This window comes from Astatotilapia calliptera, chromosome 5 (assembly GCF_900246225.1).
Source record: "Astatotilapia calliptera chromosome 5, fAstCal1.2, whole genome shotgun sequence".
NCBI classification, from domain to species: Eukaryota; Metazoa; Chordata; class Actinopteri; order Cichliformes; family Cichlidae; genus Astatotilapia; species Astatotilapia calliptera.
This window is the reverse complement of record NC_039306.1, coordinates 687,196-702,059: the sequence shown is the minus strand read 5'-3', so window position 1 is coordinate 702,059 and position 14,864 is coordinate 687,196. Positions and strand designations below refer to the sequence as shown.

Here is a 14,864-nt window from a genome sequence, read left to right as displayed (position 1 = left end):
AGCTAGCTAGCCCTACCTCTGTTTTGAGACAGAATCTCATCCTGAGCAGAAGAAAAATTCATTTTGGATGTCTTTGATATTTAAACTGAATGTTCGAAAAGGTCACAGACTCGTCTGGCTCTCTGTCCTTCCTGCCTGTCAGTGAGTCTCTCTGTTTTCTGTCAGTCTCAGCTGGACCTGTCTGTCTGCTCTGCTGGATTCATTCCCATTGTGACAAAAACAGGAGAAAATCTTCAATCATCACTTAAAACAGGATCCTGTGGCTGCTAGATCAGCGGCCAGCATGGATTCTTGAGTCAAACTAAGTCAGAAATGTAAAGTAGTACTAATGTATGCTGTCGTATTCTGATCGGCTTCCTTTTAAAAACACAAGGCGGGTAGGCGGAGCTCCTGCACCTGAGATGCCTATGCTGGATATGTCCTCTCTGTAATATCATACAGGCTCAAGAGTTTTAAAAGCAGGTTAAACTGAGTGTTTAAAACAGCGCACTGGGATTGCATCTATTATTAGAAACCTCTTTAATATGAACGCCCACCACTAAACAGGAGAAATATGACAGGAAACAAAGAAACACAAAATTGGGCCACTTTAAAAACTCACAAACCCACAAAGCTCATTTTGGTTTTCCTTTGACAAATAAAGTTGATGCCACCTACAAAACAGATGGTGGCACTAACATGTAATAAACAAAACAAAGCTTTTCTCGTGTGCCCCTGAATGACACAGACAAGCATCCAATAAATATCAATGATAGTTAAAAATGAAGCCGCCATTTCCACGGAAGAACTGGGTCCCTGAATGCACCATCATCAGTCAGGAAAACAAGCATCTTTTGTCTCCTTTAAACTGGAGGACGGGGGCACGCGAGGACATAAAGAGCAGCGAGAGCTGGTGGGCGTCTAAAAGGAGACGCTCATTATGGGATGTTTCCTCTGTGAGAAGCACTCATGGCTTCTTTGCTGAATGCAAAGCATTGATTTTTCTTCTCTGTTTGGGTTCAGACAGAAAAGCATTAGCGTCCACTCGATGATGTTAGGCCAGGCGAGAAGCAGTGCGCGTGCGTGTGCACCCGACTTATACTGACAGTTATAGAAAGCGAGGACATTTTTAGGCTGTTCCTCTGTGGAAAAGCACTGAGAGTCCCCACAAAAATAGAAGCACAAGCGAGTGTGTGTGTGTGTGTGTGTGTGTGTGTGTGTGTGTGTGTGTGTGTGTGTGTGTGTGTGTGTGTGTGTGTGTGTGTGTGTGTGTGTGTGTGGTTGCGCGCGCACATCATTCAGCGGGGGGACTTAGCTTGGCTGTGTCCTAGATTCACGAAAGCCAAATGATAATGAGCTCAGATTGATGCTCGCCTTCTTCTCCTCCTCTTCAGCTCCCCTCTCTCCTCTATGCTCGCCTCCTCTTTCCTGCTGCCTCCCCTCCCTGTAGTCCTCCTCTTAACTTGCATAATCATTTCTTTCACATCTCAGTCTCTGTCTCGTCTTTGCTCGTCTTTTGTTCCAGTTATTTCTTCTCCTCTTACCTTCACAGTGGTTTCTGTTGTCGTTCTGAGCTTCTCTCTTTTGTTGAAAACATTTAAACACATTCTCCACAAAAGCTCCAGATAAAAAAATGAAGCCAACTTTGTTAACGATGAGAATATTTGATAATAACTGTTGTGCTTCAGCTGTTACACATTAAGCACTTCCGGTTCTGCTGGAGGACTTGACTGTTGTACCGTCACTAAGGACACATCTTCTTTATCTCTGCCAGTTTTCGCTCTCCTCTCACCGTCCTTTATGACCAGCTGCATGACTCAGATTCTCCTCAGGTCACCTGTAACTCCTTCTCACGCTTGTCTAATTATGGAGTTCGGGACGTTGCCGCCGTTTTAGCACAGCGCTCTGCAGTGATGAATTGTGGGGCTTTTTTAGGACCGGTGGTTTTGGCGTCTCAGGAACAACAAGGTGCAGGAGGGCTACCCCATGCAGATCGATCAGTTCTGGAAAGGCCTGCCACCTCGCATCGACGCCGCCTACGAGAGGACTGACGGCAAATTTGTCTTCTTCAAAGGTATGTGGAATAAAATTTGAGGTATACAAATAGTTTCCTTTTTCCTACACTGACTAACAGTTAATATCGGTGCGTCACAGTCCTGCTGGAACTAGGATTTTATTTCTGAGGGTCCAAACACATGTATAGATAACTGTCGTATTTGTTAATGGCATCAACAGATGGAGGAGCATTCTAAGAGTAGGCACGGGCAGCGATTCACTCCTTTTGCCTTTGAATTTTATTTGACCCTCAATGAAACTGTAAACTCACTGAGGGACATTTGGTTCATGTTGTATTGATGTTATGTGATCTCATTACTGACCAAACTTATTTATTTTGCATAATTTAGCAGCCGTACTAACAGGCATCACACGCTCGGCCTGTTTTCTGAGAGCAGGTGTATAAAAATCAAAAGCCTTACATTTAAATTCAGCCTGCTGTCGTGTTGACGGTCGGCTTTTCGTGCACCACTTCAAATATTTTGAGATCTCTCAGCAAAGTCACGTTATGCTAAATCGTTCTTGTGCCTCTGTGATGGAAACTCGCTGTCCTCCACTGTGTCAAAGCAGCGATCCTTAAGTGTCGTTTACCTTTTTGAGAAGTCGACAAAGTTGCAGGGAGGTAACTCTGTGATGTCGACCAAGTGGTGAGCAAAGTGTGTGCTGCTGCTGGTCCTCTTGTCCTTTCAATGTTGGATCAGTGCATTTACACCCAGAATAACAGTGTTGGGAAGGTTACTTTTAAAATGTATCCCACTACAGATTACAGATTACATGCCCCAAAATGTATTTAGTAACGTATTCTGAATACCACCTTTTTAAACGGTAACTGTAACAGAATACAGTTACTCATATTTTGTATTTTAAATACGTAACAGTGGTACATGTTACTCCCCAACACTGCTGAATCATTTCCACATGAAATTCAGGTCAGTTTCTGTTAGCGTGACAGTGACAGACATCCTGAGGTGCACAAAAGATGATGTTGATAAGAACATCAGCCAAATCTAAATCAGATTTTTTTAACAGTTGTTTACATGAGAAGGTATGCAGAATTAAACAGAGGAATATAAATTCAGGTCTGATTCCTTCCTCCACCTTCAGTCTGAGCTTAAAGATTTCTGTCTCTCATTTTCACTGAGGCTGAATTTACCTGCTCTAAAAAAATCTCTTGATTTTACCTGATAAGCTGAAAAATTCTCCAGAATCTGCCACCTGCTTCAGCGCTATGAGGCTCTGTCCTGCTCTGTGCATGCCCGCCTTCTCCTGATATTTAATAAAGTGTGAAATAGAGAATGGTGTGGCGGCGGGGAGCACCCGGCCCAAAGGCCCCTCGTCCCCTTCCTGCTGACTGTGTCTCTCGTTTTCTTTCACTCTTTCTTACGTTCCCGTCAGCACTGACACACTCTGTCTTTGCATCACTCCTGAGGACATCACGTTCACTTGTGTTCAAATCTTAATCTTAGATTTGCGTCACACTGATGAGAAAAGAGCCAAAGAAACACGTGATTAATGATTAACAACAAAAAGCGCTGCAGGCCGATGGCAGCAGGAACGTCTCAAACGGACAAGGAGGTTCATCCCAGAAAAACGAGGAGTGCGAGGAGCTGACAGTCAAACGGACTCTCAGGAAAGAACAGTGAGAAAAAAGTCACGTCTAACCTTCAAAATAAAACAGGAAGTGCACTGATAGAGGCACCAGGATCAGACCCACTCTGGCTGAGGGTTTTTCTCATTTCTCCAATTTGCCCCTCCTCGTCTCCTCCTGCTTGTGAACCGGAAATCAATCTCAGCACGCCATGTTGGAGGACGCGTGGGCGTGTCCTTTTAAGTGTTTTTTACCTTCAGTATGTAAAAGCAGAATCGATGGACTGTTTAACCAGCTCATCCTCTGTTCACGTCGCTGATGGGAGGGGCTGAGCTGGGTAGGATAGCAACACAGATCCAAGAAGCAGTCCTCCTCCTGACAGGATCTGGATGTGTGGGCGCCTCATGCCACAGGTGAAAAGGACACACCTGTGCGACCTCCTCTCTGCTCCAGGTGCTTTTTAGGACGTGCCTCAAAATCAACTGTCCAGATTGATTTACGTGTCACAGGCAGGACGAGAGGAGAGAAAAACCTGCGGTAACCCGACCTCACCCCACTGAACATTTACAAGGACTGAGTGACGGGAAGCTCTGAGGAACGCCGTCACATCATATTTTCATTTGCAATAAAACGTTTGGTGACAAATTCTCAAGTAAATGAAATAAAGTGAAGGATTTTCAGCCGTGCTCTCAGACTTTTGGACCCCTCGTTCATCGACGTCTTCTGCCAGCCAGGAGCAGAAATTAATAGCTTTGCTCTGTCTGAGCTCTCAGCTGCTGACTCTCTCTCACACACACACACACACACACACACACACACACACACACACACACACACACACACACACACACACGTTGGGTATTCATATCTTGTGGGGGCATCTAATTGACACAAGCCCCTCCCCTAACCCAACCTAACCATAACCTAATTGTAACCCTGACACTTGAATCACATTTTAAGTCTCAAAAATGGCTTCAAACTCGTAGCAAACCTACAAGTCTTGGTCCCCACAAAGATGTGAACACACACTCACACGCACTGCAAAGCTTTATTCTCATGTTTGTGAGGACGAACACATATTTGTACCAAAATGTTTAAATAAGTCTGAATCAAACTTTCCAGTTTAGAAGCCTTCAAGTTAAAGGATGTAAAAGACATTAAAAAAGCATCAGAAACTGTAATTTCCTGCTTAAATCTACCCATTAATTCATAATGTACATTACAAACTGCTTTAAATGCCTGCTGAGTAGCTATTAGTGTCTGTAAAGGACATAATTGGGATTCAGTGGCTTTGTATTAATCTTTGTTTTTACTGTGTGTGTTTTTCCAGATGATCAGTACAGGCTTCCTAAAGGAGCGTCTGTCACAGCAGGATATTTAATCAGCCTTTAAAAGGGGCTTCGTGGAGTACTTTTATTTATTTAATGTCTCTTTGCCTTTTCGCCCATATCCTTCTTCCGAACAGTGAGAGCTGAATATTTAACAAAGCTACAGAGCAGCTGTTTTAATCTTTGTTTTCTCGCTGTAGTGGAAATCGACGCTCTTTAACCACGGCTGTTAAATTTCACAGTCTTCTGTCCTGTGCAACCCCACCGCCAAAAACAAGAGTATCTATAAAGATTCTTATTTATGATACGACGCCGGGGAGGTCGTGTTTTCGCCTCTGTTAGTGTTCCTGGCAGCTAGCGGCTTTATTTTGAAACCTACAAAGAGAAAAGCTGGCAGACGGATCGGCTGTCTGCCAGAGAACAATCGATTGTTCATGATCTATATCTGGAATTTCAAATATTAAATAATCATTTGAGAAACTGAGGGAGAAACACATTTTCTCAGACTGTTTGGAGGATAAATAATTTAGTTCAAGTCAATAAAGTTTGAGAGCAGCTATTTGTGCTCAGAACCACAGACTGTATAAAGAAGATGGAGGCAGCCAGGTCGTTATGGTTGAATCTAAGCGTAAAGACTAAACCTGCTGGGTCTGTGGGGCCTGACTCACTGGAGCCCCCAGTGGACATCAAAGGAACTGCATTTATGGCAGTTCTGTTGCTGCTTCTGTAAGATCACAACACAAACTGAAAATATTAAAATGCTCACTTACTTCTTCACGCTGGTTCCAGGTGATAAATACTGGGTGTTCAGGGAGGTGACGGCTGAGCCAGGGTACCCTCACAGCCTGGTGGAGCTGGGCAGCTCCCTCCCCAAGAGTGGCATCGACACGGCGCTGCGGTGGGAGCCAGTCGGGAAAACGTACTTCTTCAAAGGGGACCAGTACTGGCGTTACAACGAGGAGAAGCACACCACCGACGCAGGATACCCCAAACCCATCACTGTGTGGAAGGGAATACCGGACGCTCCGCAGGGGGCCTTCATCAGCAGGGAGGGATGTGAGTGGCAGCTAATTATTCTTTTGGTTTCAGGCGTGAGACGAAATCCGGTCAAATTGGAGGTATCCTTCATCGATCTCAGCGTCGCCTCGTGCCCGACGGCAACACTGGAGCTGAGAGATTTCAAAACACGAGAAAAAACAATGGTTTCAGTATAATTTAGTTTTGATTCTGTGTTAATGTTCAAACTTTTCTGACACTGATTTTCACACAAGCTGAAGAAGAATTTCTACTACAGATCAAACAAAAGGTTTTGGACATTTGATATTAACGCGTCAGCGTGTTAACGAGCTAAACGAGCTAACCGTGCTAAGCCATTGACGCCGTGCAGCCCCACACACGGGGCGATCCACGGTACCTCGCTAACAGAGATTTGCCGCATTAATGCATTTATGGCGTTAATGTCATTTTAGCGAGATTAACGCAGACAGCAATAATTTCTTCCAACATATTTACCGTTTGTCTCCTACATTTGTTTTCTTATAAACTTCCTTGAATTAAATTCTATTTTTATGAGAGTTTGACTCCAGTCAGTTACATAATATACAGACATCAGGTAAAAGCAATTTTAATGCAAAAACGTTACTTTTAACATAGCGCTGACAGAAAAATACGTCCATTTCCATTTTCCATAGAACTCAGCTGACTGTAAACTGAAGAAGAATTGCAATGCAGAGTCACAATCAGCAGCTTATATTTACACTGAGGCCACGTCCACACGTGCAGTTTTGAAAAATATCTCTGTCCACATGTAAACAGCAAAAACGCAGTCAAACGTTGTCAAGAACATGCCAAATCCTAGCCGTTTAGAAATATTGGCCAATCAGAAGTCTAGAAGTCAGGGCGGGAAATAGTAAACAGGCTTTACTTCTGTGCTACTTTTCAAGTCATCATTTCAAATGTCAATAACCAAAAACAGCATTTTGGCTGGTGTAGACTCACAACTTAGGAATGAACCAAATGCATACAGCATGCACAAATTTTAATTTAAAACAATTTCATTTATTCAAAAGCGACGACGTCAGGACTGTGAGAGCGTCTGTGTTGAATGTTCACTCTGACGCCTGTCTGTGTAAATGGAGGGACAGTAACTGTGTGTGTATGTAAGCGTGGACAAACTGCAGATAGATTGACAGCAGCAGTGTTTTGTCTCTATCTGCTAAATCTCCGTTTTCCTCGTCCACACGTAAACGCAAAAACTGAGTTTTTGAAAATCTCAGTTTTCAGTGATCAAAAACGCCGTTTACGTGTGGACGAAAGGTCCAAACGCATATAAAAATCTGCGTTTTCAAAAATACTCGTGTACGTTCGGACACCTGAGTAAAAACCCTGTTAGTCAGCTGTTTATGCTGCAGGGTCATAAAATGCAGCGACAGAGGTGTGAGACACAGAAAACTGTCCATCGTCACTTCCTTTCCTTGAGCGGTGACCTTGTGACCTTGCGGCTTCCTCTGTGGAGTTGAGGCCGATCTATGCGCGACGTGGTGACAGGACGACACGGCCAGCCGGGTGTGGTGTCAAAGATGAGAAACCGTCCTGCAGGGACTTTAGAGGCAACAGACAAATGTGTGCGACTGTGCGTTGGTTTCCTCGGGGCTGTTCGGAGGTGATGGAGCAGACGAAAAGGCAGACGGCACAAGAAGCCCTGTGGGTGTTTTCTGTTGTTGCTACTTCGGCATGTGATCCCCTCACAGTGGAGTCTGTGGAGGAGTAAACATACAGAGCTGGGTTCAAACCGTGTTTTAGTCGCTGCGTCAGAAATTCTTGCTTTGCCAGACGCTGCACATCATCTTGCACAACTTGTTATTGAGAATTTGTTCCAGAGCAACAACCAGAGTGATGTTTGACACCTCGTGTCCTCAGAAAAACCTTCAAAGTCAGTCTTTACCGTCGCGTGTGTGCAGACGAGCAGCGTGTCAACATGTTAGAGCAAACGTTAGCTTTTATTACAAACTGGATCTGGTTTGTTTACCACCAGTTAAATGATGATGGGCTCTAGTGACATCATAGCTGGCACATCCAGTAACAACAAACAGGATTTAAGTGACCGTGGAGACGAACTGATCCATCGGGAGGATCCATTGAGCCCCGAAGTTGTTTCATTTTTTAAAGAACGTCCAACCACCTGCTTCTGTTTTTACAGTAAAATCTGAATGCATGACTTTATAAGATGGTCTCTTTGCTGAACTGAAGGGCTGCCTCCACACGCCTGAAGAGGAAACAGCTGATATTTATAAAACAGTAATATTAGTTAACAAATGCACTCTTCTCTTTACGTGTCGCTGAGTGTTTCCTGTTACAGCATCCGTCTCGCAGGCATTGCATAACATCGTCCTTCAGTGAGAACATCCACTGCTGGGACCAGAATATGGTCGCTGCCTACAGCCGCCACATCACAGCAGAAACGATACTGCCTCTAATAAGATCCACCACCACAGGGACACACCAGAGCTGCAGACGGATGAGTTACAGTTTCAGAGTGGAGGACGGCGTTTTTCTGTGCCGTGCATGGACGTGTTCGTTCCCTCGGAGAGAGTTTTTGAGGAGTTTCCTGTTAATCGCTGTTTGGTGTTAGTAAGTGCAGCGCCACTTCACCCGAGAAACCTCGAGTGTTTCTGACACTGAACCAGTAGCTGCTCATGCAATATGTGTGTAATATGGTTGAGAAGTGTTTGTTTTGTGGTCCTGTGGTACCACAGTAGATGTTTAAGATGGTTCACAGCTGGAGCTCTGAAGCTTGCAGGGCGATGATCCAGCGGCTATGTTGAAGCTCACGATTCTTCTTAATTAAAAAAGCTAAAAGGTTGGGCACATGACTCTGACATCGTAACGTCCAGCAGGTCAAAATCAAATAGCTTTAGGGGTTAGTGCTGATTTCTATTTAGCTACATGCTAAACAAACAGCGTTTTGGAAATTACAAGATGCTATATTTAAAGTGCGTCAAATATGTGGAAATTCCATATGAACAGGTATGAAGTTAACTGCACAGAAGTCGAGGTGGTGGAGCCTCTGTGTCCTGCCTCAATGACAAACACAACAATAACTAGTATTACTGGAGCGTGTTTGTTTGTGATAACACATTAGAACCATTTATATGTATGTACATCTAAACTATGGCTCATGTATTGTGTGATAAACTTTAGTTTCATAATCATCGCCTCTTCGTCTCTGATGTCAGCATCATCAACCCGGGGATGCGACCATTGGCTGGAGATCCTGAATTTGAGTCGCAACTTTTTTTCTCTTGTCATTCATTCTTTCAAGAAGCCTTTATTTATGTTTGCTTTATTCTAATATATAAAAAGATAACAGATAAAGAGATGCAAGAATTGTTGGAGGGCAACAAATGTTGAACACGTGTTTTCTCGAAAGCAGCAGAGTGTCTTGAATGTCACAGTTTTCCTTTTGGAACAAGTTTTAAGGAGACTTGACCAAAGTCCAGCCAATGAATAGTTTGCAGTCAGTCTACAGCTTTGCCTCAAACGCTGTTATTTTGCCACTGGTTTTGAATGCAATCAGATTAGCTTGGTTTAAAGTAAAGAAAGCGAGGAACAGCTCCCAAAACTCTACACAAACCTACAAATGCACTGCCAGTCCTTCCACAAACTAAATTGGACTAATCTGAAAAAACCGTTCAATGCGCCCATACCCAAAGATACCTTGTGTGTCTCTACCAAGCCACGTTTATCAGGCACAGCAACATATCCTCAAGTCTTTTGGGTCCCTGTAGTGTCGGAGGCCGTTGGGTAGTTGCTTAATTTGCTGTACTTTCAGTGTCTTCTGTTTATTTTTGCTTCAGTAAAAAAAAGTTCACCTGACTGATTCCTCTGCTCTGGTCTTTCATTGATATCACTCTCCCATCCTCCTGCCCCTGCATCTTCCCATCCTCAGACTACACCTACTTCTACAAGGGGAAGGAGTACTGGAAATTCGATAACCAGAAGCTGACTGTGGAGCCTGGATATCCAAAGTCCATCCTGCGTGACTGGATGGGCTGCGACCAGTCCGACATGGAGCGCTCCGGCAACAACGGTAACCCTGGGGAACGCCAGCTGCCCCCGGATGATGTCGGCATCATTGTGACCATCAACGACGTCCCCCCGACAGTCAATGCCATCGCCGTGGTGATCCCTTGCATTCTGTCGCTGTGCATCCTGGTGCTCGTGTACACGATCTTTCAGTTTAAAAACAAAGGAGTGCAGCAAAACACCATGACACAGCACTACTATAAATACCCTGTTCAGGAGTGGGTATGACAGCCAACTTGATTCAGAATAGGTCAAAGGTCGTGGATTGAAGGACGGTCGAGCTGTAGTCATGCGTTAGCTAGCTAATGTAGGCTAATGGCCAAAAATGCTAGCAAAGGACAAAACGCTAACGATTGCTTAAAGATGTAGGCTCACTCAAAATGTCTTTTTGGGAGTGGATTCAGATTTCTGGCTCAGAGTGGGAGAGATTTGTTTCTTATAGCACATCCAGAACGATCTAAAAGACTTCAAAATGCATCTTTCTGGTTGTGCTTTCACTTAAAATGGGATCGTATGAACTTTGAAACCTTCTTCTGCGACGTACAACACACCGCTCTCCTGCTCAGTGAAAATTTAAAAAGAGTGGAGAAAGAAAGATGCTCCTCTAAGCCAGATATCACCTCCAAGCTTGTTTTAACAACTTGTATATGTGAACTGCTACAAGTCAGATGAAATTTAAAGAAAAAAAGAGAAACAGTTTCAAATATCAAACTTGAAAATAGAATATAGGTAGAAAGGCCATAACAAAAAAACCAAGGATCTCTCCGTGGATCACTGATGTTTGTTTGATTTGCGTTCAGCTGTTCTGAGATGTTAAACTGTCAAAGAGGATCTTTTTCTCTCTTTTTTCATCATTCACAAAAAACATCACTATTGTCTTGGTCCATCTAAAATCAAAAAGCAAATGCACTGGTTTACACTGCCTGTTTACACTGGTTGGTTTCTGCAGGCGTAGAATAGCAAGTCATCGGCGTATAGACGTGGAAAAGCTCTACAGCTTAGCAAAATGCTAACACTAAACTTCTTAAACATCCTCTCAGATTTAAGGAGCTCTATAAATCCATGAAACGCCTCATGAGACATTTTTTAATGATTGTAGAAAATATCATTCATGAAGCACCATGAACCAGGAAAAAGGATTCATGCCCTCGCTGTGCTTTTTACTTGAATCTTGTTTCCTTTCATGGCATGTAGCAGTGGTGCTAACCACAACAGAAAGTTCAGAGTTCCTTTAAAACCATTTCTTTGACTTAACTTTTTTACCAGCAGGAGATTTTCTTTCTGTCCCTTTTTATATGTTATAAAATATATCGGACTGTTGTTACTGGACACGCAGAGAAAAGCTACTCGTGTTTATGCAGCTACAAACATATCACTGGGTAAATTGTAAGGGTTTATTTTTGAGGAATGAACTTTAAAGTAACCTCATGTCTGATTGGCTCTTCCTCCTCTGAACATACATGTGATTAATAATGATTTCAGAGCTTCTCTTAAATGTTACATAATAGTCAGTATTTATTCTCACCTTTGACTTTGTGTTTTACTACAGCACGCACATCAAACTTATTTTAGTTGAGACCCAATCAGAGTGAAAATAAGACGGCAGCCTCTTTGTAACTAGAAAAAATTTGTGAATGTTTACCGGTGTGGTGACCGATTACTTACGACTGCACGGGTCACCTGGTGAGGGATACTTAGGCTACGTTCACACTGCAGGTCTTAATGCTCAATTCAGATTTTTTGATCAAATCCGATTTTTTTGTCTGCTCGTTCACACTACAAATAAAATGATGTCACACACAACGCGCTCTGTTCAGACCCAGAGCAAACAATATTGTTTGACTGATGGCCCTTAATATAAAGACTTCGGACTTTACGTTTCCCAATTTTTGCTTTAAGTTATTTTGTTATTCACATAATAATGTAAATAACCTAATAATGATCCTTATTGCTGTTTTAGAGGAGCAGTGCTTCAAAGGATAGCTGCAGATTTCTGTCAGAATCTGCAGATTATACAGTACAAAGAAAATGTTCACGTTTCTCCAACATTGTCTTGTCACTAACATCTACGCTGGATGTCCAGGAAGCGTTCGCGGTGTCTTCTCCGGCGCTGATAATTGGCGTCTGTCTTGTGTCGGTGACGTAAAAGACGGATTTAATGCGACGTGACCATCAAACAGCAGTCGCTTTCTGAAACATCGGATAGGTATCGGATTCAGGACCACATACGAAAGTGACCCAGATCGGATTTGAAAATATCGGATTTGTGCCGTTCACACTGTCACACCAGGATCGGATATGGGTCGCAGAGGGTCAAAAAAGTCGGATTTGATGCGCTTTCGCCTGCAGTGTGAACGTAGCCTTAGTATCCTCGTCAGTTCAACATAAGGAGAGACTGAGCATGAGCATTTCTGCAGGATGCGGTTAAACCAGATGCAACCTTCAGTCTATTAACACGATGGAAAAATGATTTGGTGGAAACTTTACCAAATTCGCAGAGATGTTTCTTCCAAAGCATATTTTCAGTTTTCTATAAATGTCATTAATGAAAGACTAATTACAGTGAAGAAAGGGAGGAAACACAAAGTTAAAGGAGAGGTTTGACTGCAGGGAGCTGGAGAGCGTGGGTCTGCATTAGTATGCCGGCTGCGGCGCCGCGACATTGACCAAGCTTAATGAAGTACTTCTGTTCACAAAGCTCTAATAGGGGCTACATGCCCTTCGCATCCCTCGCTTTAATCCGACTGTCTTTTCTCGCTGTCCTGCTGTAATTCTCCTCATCCGTCCGGCCTCTCGTCTCTTTGTCCTTCTAATCGTTTCCCCCTCGACCTCCTGAATCCATCAGGGCTCCTCTCCTGTCTTTTTTTTTTAGGATTTAAATCCATCTGTACGAAGGCCTCTGTCACGTCCAGTGAGCACCACTAACTCGATAAATTTGATTTGACAAGCGATTTCACCGTGGAGGCTACAGTGTGGTGTGAAAAAGTGCCAATATTCCTCTTCGTCTTTAGCTCTGACTTGGCAGGTTTTATGGTTTTAAACATCTTTACGTGTTAGCTTTGTGCAAATATGCTCAGTCAACTCACAATATGAAGTTATATGGATGCATTTAAAGTGGGAAGTTATACGATATGTGTTTGGGTACATTAAGGTTTGTTAGGACAGACTGAAATCTACATCCAATCTGTTTCCATTTTAATCCTTTGAAATGAAAAATTTTAGGGCGTAAGTTTGGACGTTTCTAACAGCTGCCGAGCGGGACGCCAACATAAAGATGTCTGTGCTGTTTGATGAAAAGTTTTATCCATCTGGCCTCGCAAAGGCAGCGATGTACCCTCAAAGAAGCAGATTTGAGTGCTGTTATGTAACACTCCAGCAGCGCTGCGGTGCTAACTATAAAGGCTGCTTTATTTAAACACACAAGCTGCTCATTTAAATGCCATTAACCCTCCTAACATGACTCATAATGGGTCGCGCGGAGGCCATTCTGCTCCCCAAAGGGGCTTTGGAGTCCCCCGTCCGTGACCTCGCACCTCCAGCTAAAAAACACCGCTGGGACATCCCGACTGAGTCACTGTTTATCCAGACGCAGCTGAACATTTATACAGGCCTGCTTTAAGCCCAGGCAAACACAATGTCCCTGTTTTATCTTGTTCCTAAAACACTTAATGATGTGATTCCTGCACAAGTAGGTGCAACAAACCTACTCGAGACCCCAAACATTTAAAAAGCTTTCCCTCTCTCTACCCTGCCTTCGTCGGCTCATCCACAAAGCTCTCTGTCCTGCAGTAATTGAATGTGTTCGCGGCGTATATCCTTGCAATTACTCGCTGCTGTCGAGAGCAATTCAGCACACGCAGCATTCAGCACAAATCGATGGCGTTCAATACCCCGCAGCACTATTTCGACTAGGTTGGAAAAGTGCATATCTGTTCCTTGAAGGTGTCCAATAAATGCAGAACAAGACATTCTGCTGCTTTTTTACCTTTAAGCCTGTTTACAGCATGCAGAAAAAGTCTGCTGGGAGGGTCGTGTAGCTAACGGAAACACGAACGTCTATCCAAAGAAAATTGCCTCCAGGACCAAACGCGTCTTTTCTCTTTGTGCTTTCTCAGCTCGATGGTTTGAACAGAGCTCCTCGGCGGGTGAAATTTAAAAAGAGGAAAATTGAAAAGCTGCGCTCTGAAAAGTAATGAGAACGACGGGGTCACGTGTGCTGTCATCAGTAGGTTGGGTGTTATCGGAGATTTCCATGTACAAATGCTGCAAAAGCAAACACGGCGGCTCCACTAAGAGTTAGAAACGATCACCGTTCTCACAGGCGTACAAGAAACTTTAAGGTTCAGAACGTGAACCAACTTCAGCGGCTGTGCACCGACAGTTTGACTGCTTTTCTGTTGGGATATCACGAAGTACCGCAGTCGTGCAGAGGACAAACAGCTGGCTGTACAATGAACAGAAGGTTAACTTCGATACTTATTGATATTTGGTCAGATGACTTTATTTGTCAGTTCTTGATGACCAAAAAGGTGACTTACTGTTTTTCATGGTGCACTTCTGTGTAAAAAGAAAGCAAAGTTTCTGATGGCTGCCCGGGTTTGACTCGTGCAGACGTTTATGCTCCTCGCTGTGACCTCAGTAAACACTTTGTTGTTGACTCTGTGGTCACTCGTCTCACGTCTGAGTGATTAAAACACGTTATGGTCATTATATGGGTCACGTTGTTAGTCAATAACATGCAGTCAGATCCTCCTCTTGTTGGTCAAAACGTCTTGATAGCAACGAGGAAAATGCTCAGCTTGAGGCTTTTTCAGCAGGTCAGTGTTTAA

At 43.5% G+C, this 14,864-nt stretch overlaps 1 protein-coding gene across 4 annotated transcripts in view; it reads left to right on the top strand.

Annotated features, from left to right (window-relative positions):
• The window catches only part of mmp24 (matrix metallopeptidase 24), an 84,155-nt gene that overhangs the window by 61,355 nt on the left and 7,936 nt on the right, over positions 1-14,864 (top strand). For 3 of the 4 annotated variants that reach the window (XM_026166541.1, XM_026166542.1, XM_026166543.1), the window contains 3 exons: positions 1,915-2,053; positions 5,740-6,006; positions 9,899-11,779. In XM_026166541.1, coding sequence (XP_026022326.1) covers positions 1,915-2,053; positions 5,740-6,006; positions 9,899-10,263 — 771 coding nt within the window. In that variant the 3' untranslated portion in view covers positions 10,264-11,779. Of the gene's footprint in view, positions 1-1,914; positions 2,054-5,739; positions 6,007-9,898; positions 11,780-14,864 lie in introns of those variants that run through there. The other variant, XM_026166544.1, reaches the window with a different exon arrangement.